Below are 5,965 nucleotides of genomic sequence, written 5' to 3' on the forward strand. Positions count from 1 at the left end.
GAGCAAACTTACACCAAATGTGCTTCAAAATCCCATGGTATAGCACATTATTATCATGTAAAATGATGTTCATTTATTTGAAATTGACGTGTATACTCACACACACACACACACATACACATATTTAAAGAGTACTAATGGTATCGCTCATTATTATTGTGCCTTTGTGAATTGAACGTCAAATATTTAAAATAAAACCCGGCCCCCTTCATATATATATTCGAATTTCGAGGAGAGGTGACGATGGTCGATGGCTATGTAATAATTAACGTCCATGGATATATATTTAAATATGTTCAGATAAAATATAATTAAATACTTTATAAAATAAATTTATTTATAAATTTTTGTTTTAAAATAAAAAATAATTTAGCTAATTTGATTGTTTTCTCCATATTATAATTTGTTTGTAAATTTTTAATAACCTTTTTAATTTTTATTATTTCTAAACTTCAAAAAAAAAATTATAACAAATTTTATCTTTAAAATGTAACAGAACGCAACTTTCAATTCTAGTATTCTACAAATCTTCTTATTTTTGTTGACTCATTAATGCACTCATATTTCAAGACAGGCTCCAACCTAAACACGACACTCACTTTCTTCAACGATGTTTTATTTTTTGTTTCACTTTTTTTGTTAATTGTTATTGTTATTTTCAAGGATGTTTGGTCTTTCAACTTTGTATTCCACATTGTATTTATAAATAGAAAAATTCGACTTTTAATTTATACATATTTATATTGAACTACATTTTTTTATTTGATATCACCTAAAGAATCTCGTGAACCGTGGACAGACATTGAACAATATTTTTTATTTGCTGTCACCTAAAGCATCTTATGGGCCGTAGAATCAATTTTATTTTAGGGGTGTATTGTATATTTTGAAAATTAATATAAGTAGATGAAAATTATAAGGTTAATTTATTATTTGTTTAGATGGATGTGGTTTGTATTTTATTTTGAGTTGTCCTGCTATAAATGGTATGTTTCATAAATGATAAAAATTAATCTTTGAAAAAGTGTAGATCCTACCACCTTTAATCAATTTAATTTTTTTCTTAATTATTTATTCTATGTAAAAATAGAAAGTGAATCATTTCTTTTAAGAATGATCATTAATATTGTAAAATAGCTATTAATGTAAAATGCAAGTTGTTTGTTATTTGTCAATAGTTATTTTCAATTTATTATTTTCTTTCATTCATTGCATTTTTTTTTTCTATTTTCATGTCATTTTGTCTACAAAAAAAAAAAACGCAATATGCATTTATAAAATGAAAATCGTGAAAATGCAGTAATTTGATATATTATAGATATAAAATAAATTTAAAATACATAAAAATTACATGGGTGTGTGCGCGCCTGTGTGTGTAATGAAATGTATTTGGAATACTCATAATTTTTTAAAAATCAAACTAATCCTACCAGTAGATATAAAATAAATTTAAAATACATAAAAATTACATTGGTTATTGTGAGAATTATATTTTTTTATGGGAATGTGAGAACACTTCACCAAATGTATAAAGTTATTGTATTTGAAGTGATTTTATTGTATTCCGTAAAATGAAATTTTAATCTTTTATGGGATTCAAATTGATTATTCAACAAAATGATATATTTATCGTAGATCTTCATAATTGAATAATTGAAAATAATTCATGAGTTATTGTATTTGAAGTGATGTTTATTGTATTAGGTAAAATGAGATTTTAATCTTTTATGGGATTCAAATTGAGCTAATACATTCATTCAACAAAATGATATACTTACCGTAGATCTTCATAATTGAAGAACTGAAAATAATTCATAAGTTATTGTATTTGAAGTGATATTTATTGTATTCGGTAAAATGAAATTTTAATCTTTTATGGGATTCAAATTGAGCTAATTCATTCATTCAACAAAATGATATATATTTAACGTAGATCTTTATAATTGAATAACTGAAAATAATTCATTTTTCACAATAATTAAGGATTTTTGTTTAACTTTTTCTAAAGATTACATATTTAAATATAAGTATATCACGGTCTATCAGTGCAAGAAATATAATAACAAACCTAAAGCTCCATACTTTTTTTTTGATAAATTACATAAGTCAATAAAGGAATTCAAAGACCGCGCGACGGAGGATTCGAATCCAGTACCTCAGGTCTTGAGCATTAACCTCTTATCGCTATGCCAGGATTCGAATCCAGTACCCTAGGTCTTGAACATTAACCTCTTATCGCTATTCCAATATACGCGCATACTGCAAACTCCATACTTTTATTATAATTTTGATATTTGATAGGCAAATAACTATATAATTTTAATTTGTGGCACATAGATATTACGAAAACATTTTATGTTTAAAAAAATCCTTGGAAATAGCAGTTTCTACGATTCCATGGAAATTTCCATGCGAATAAAAAGAGGAGAAAACACAATGTGCATGTTCTCAGCCGCATTCATCGCTCATAGACTGCAATTATTCTTTAGAAACATCCATAAATTGACTTTGAAAATCCCACTTTTCGATAATCCTTCACGACAAAGATCATACCCCATTAATATTAATCGTCGTTATCCCATTAACCTATCAATACTTATTGCTAGTACTCGGATGTGAAACTCATATATATAAAGATTATTTACAAAAGAGGTGGTCTCCTGTATATTTGGATGTATCGTACATTGTACTCGATTCGGATTCTGACCTAGTTGAATTATTTTCACCATTTTTTTTTGAAATGACACTAACATTAACACAATCTTCGAATGACACTAACACTTGACATTCGAGTAGGATAATCTAATTGAGTCAGATCCAGATCGGATACGACCCGGGTGTATAGAAGATTTTGTGTTTACAAAATTGATGTTGAATTGTCGATTCAAATGCATTTTGATAAGACTTGATCGATAGTAATCATAGTATGTTGTCCTAATTACGTTTTTAGAAAGAAAAGTAAACATATGTAATGGAGTACGTTTTTAACTCAACTCCCGTCATATCAACATAATAAAGTTTAATTCAACTTTCTAAAAATGTAGGACATATAACGTAATATAGAGTATGGATCAAGTCAACACGTATGTCAAGTAGGGAGCTAGGGTTCTGAACAATTTTTCTTGTAGATATATATATAGTGGAGCATTGATATACTTCAACTCCATCAAAACATCTCAATTGAGCGATACCTACTATTTACTAGTATTAGCCTTCGTTGAAACAATATTTTAAATAAATTGATATTATCTCTGATGAGTTTTAACTCCGTAATTTTTTTCATTTAATACACACTTAGATCATGTATACATTGTATGACATTAATTAATTTACAAACTAGAGGAAATGAAAACTGAAGCATCTCTTATTCACAACATGGTGATTAAAATAAAATAAAATCAAAGCAGTGTTGACATCAGGAACATAGCATAGGCAATGATTTGTCAGATTTTGGACGTCTTACATTAATTTTGGCAAAATCTGAAGAAAAATTCTGCATTTTTCGGCATTCAATCCCCTCTGGTAAATGCACTAAAATATGTTCATCTTCATCTGCAGCTAATGAATAATCCAACCTAAATTCAAGACTCTTATCATCTTTGGCCAGAATTTGAAGAGCAGCAGCACCTACACAAGCTGGAAATTCAGCATTTTTAGCCAAGTATAGTAAAGATTCTGATGAAAGCTTGCCATAATTCAAGATTGAACAGATTCTGATCTTCTCTTCTTCACTCATGAATCTATGCACCTATCACACAAAACCAAACTTCAAGTTTAGTCCAAGAAAAGAAACAAAATGATATGATCATTAAACAAACTAGACTTGCACAAAAAATTAAGACATTATAGCTACCTTAAAATACAAGTGCACAACTTGAGAAAGTGTGTCACAACAGTGTCTTGCTGAATCTGGCAGAGCAAGGGCTAATGCAAGAAACTTGCTAGGCCTAAGGTGAGGATCAGGAGCCACTTCTGCAAGGTACAAATCCATCAAGAAACCGACTCTCTTCAAACGTGGAACGAACATCTCTCCTCTGCATTCGCCCAAGAAAACTTTCAAGAATCTCATGATCAAGCTCACATCATAAGCCCCAACCTTCCTGCCATGACAAGGGATCATCAAATCATCCAATGTGGCTTCATCCAGTCGCGAACCAATCATTCTTTCGACTCTCCTCAACCAAAATCTCCCCATTTTGAGAGTGAGGCATGCTCGAAGAATGTCACACAGATTTCTGAATGGAAACACTCTGAAGCCTCCATTTAGTGAAGAGAGGCAAGTGATCACAACTTCAACGATTCTGCACCTCTCGTCTGCTGCTAAAAGCCCGACAAATCTCACCTTCTGATAGTGAACAAGGAGAGAGCAAACCACCCCATGATCCAGTTTCTCTGAAATCATAGTACTCAACACTTTGTCAAAGAATTCAGTGTTCAAGAACTCGAGATCTCCTAACAAGTTAGCTGTATGAAGAAAACTGCTTGATCTGCTGCTGCTGTTAGTGCTCACATCACCAGAATAATCTGAGCAAGAGAAATCAAAAGGGCTTCTTGACATTGAAATCTTCTCAACAACAGCATTCAAGATTTCTTCAACTATGGTCGAAGATTTCACGAGAGACGAGAATTCCTGGCACTGTCTTAAGCAATGGAGAAGCTCAGACCAAGTCCAGAAGTGAACAATTTGAAAGTACTTGGTGGTCTGATCTTCCTTGATTTCTAGATATCTAGCAGCAGAGTGCAGTAGCACCACGTTACACGGGGTTATGTCGATTCTGCCTCCGTTGTAACAGAATCTAACAATCAGTTCAAATCCTTCGGCGCCACCGGGAAAGTCTTGAAAAATCAGTTTGAGGCTTTCTGTTATGTTTGTTGCTGACTTACCGAACATCTTCCTTAATTTACCAGAGAGAGATGCAAGAATTTTCTGCACAATCACAATATTAGTATTTATGTAAAAACATTATTTAACATTATGATGGAAGTGGGATTTTAGTGAAAAATGTATAGAAAATCACCTTGCTGACAGAGAAAGACTCTTGGCCATTGACATCTACTTGAAGATCAGACAACATTTTTGAGTTATATATGATGAACAAGAAAATCGACTAAAACGTAAGGAAATATTTGGTGTGTGATTATTTTTGGAGCTAAGATGGTGGAAGTTTGAATCAAGAATAAGTTGAATGAGAAGAGAATATAGGAGTTGGTTAATGAGAGTAAAGAAAATGCTTGTTAGTATGGGGACAATGTATAGGATTAGAAGCATCTAATAATAATAATAATAATAATAATTGAAGGAGTTCTTTATTTAAATTAGGTCTCGAAATTATAGGCAAAATAGATTAAATATTGTGAAGGTCACTTACCCTAATTAGATGGTCAATCATTTTAAACTACCATTAGATATTTTAGATTTGTTAGATTGATTAGATCGGGATTCGTGTTCACAAGTTGGGTAAGGGTGAATTAATATCTAACTCTACTTGTTTAATTACTTCTTATAAAATATATTGACAAACAAACACAACACAAATAACGTATATAATTCAGTATTTTAGATTGTTTTTTTTTTTTGACTTGAGTATTTTAGATTGTTTATGAATTAAATAAATCATCAAATGTTGGTTATATGGTTGGTCCAGCTTAAACAATATCCATATTAAATTATTAAAATAGCAACACCATTATGTCGATTAAACAAATGTTTGTTTAACAATTTAACAAAGTTTATAAAATAAACTAGCTAATTGAATTGGCTAGGTCAATTTCAGGTCAATCCGAAATTGGCTCATTTAATTATTTGGTTATTATCGACTTAATTTACCCTGAATCAACAAAATCATCGTCTAAATTTGTTCACAATGATGTGGTTTATAAAATAAAAATTCCTGCATCACAAGAGAAATACTAGTTTTCTTATGTAAGAGATACAAATACATACCCCCTCCGTCACGCTCTAAAT

General features: G+C 30.6%; 1 protein-coding gene across 1 annotated transcript; it reads right to left on the reverse strand.

Annotated features, from left to right (window-relative positions):
* Positions 1-3,351: 3,351 nt before the first annotated feature.
* LOC131001301 (BTB/POZ domain-containing protein At3g22104-like) lies at positions 3,352-5,222 on the reverse strand. The gene is made up of 3 exons (XM_057927655.1): positions 5,019-5,222; positions 3,854-4,927; positions 3,352-3,748 (listed from the first exon to the last, which is right to left on the reverse strand). Exons 1-3 carry the CDS (start codon positions 5,073-5,075, stop codon positions 3,416-3,418), a joined length of 1,464 nt encoding a protein of 487 aa, XP_057783638.1. The 5' UTR covers positions 5,076-5,222; the 3' UTR covers positions 3,352-3,415.
* Positions 5,223-5,965: the final 743 nt, after the last annotated feature.

The sequence above is a fragment of the Salvia miltiorrhiza genome, chromosome 8 (assembly GCF_028751815.1).
Source record: "Salvia miltiorrhiza cultivar Shanhuang (shh) chromosome 8, IMPLAD_Smil_shh, whole genome shotgun sequence".
NCBI classification, from domain to species: Eukaryota; Viridiplantae; Streptophyta; class Magnoliopsida; order Lamiales; family Lamiaceae; genus Salvia; species Salvia miltiorrhiza.

What these genes read in the sequence shown, in the direction of transcription:
- LOC131001301 (XM_057927655.1), bottom strand. Translation starts at nt 5,075, where the DNA reads ATGTTGTCTGATCTTCAAGTAGATGTCAATGGCCAAGAGTCTTTCTCT. An exon ending in AGTCTTTCTCTGTCAGCAAG is followed by an intron (nt 4,928 to 5,018) that starts GTGATTTTCTAT and finishes GTGATTGTGCAG; the next exon opens with AAAATTCTTGCATCTCTCTC. An exon ending in TTGTGCACTTGTATTTTAAG is followed by an intron (nt 3,749 to 3,853) that starts GTAGCTATAATG and finishes TTTGTGTGATAG; the next exon opens with GTGCATAGATTCATGAGTGA.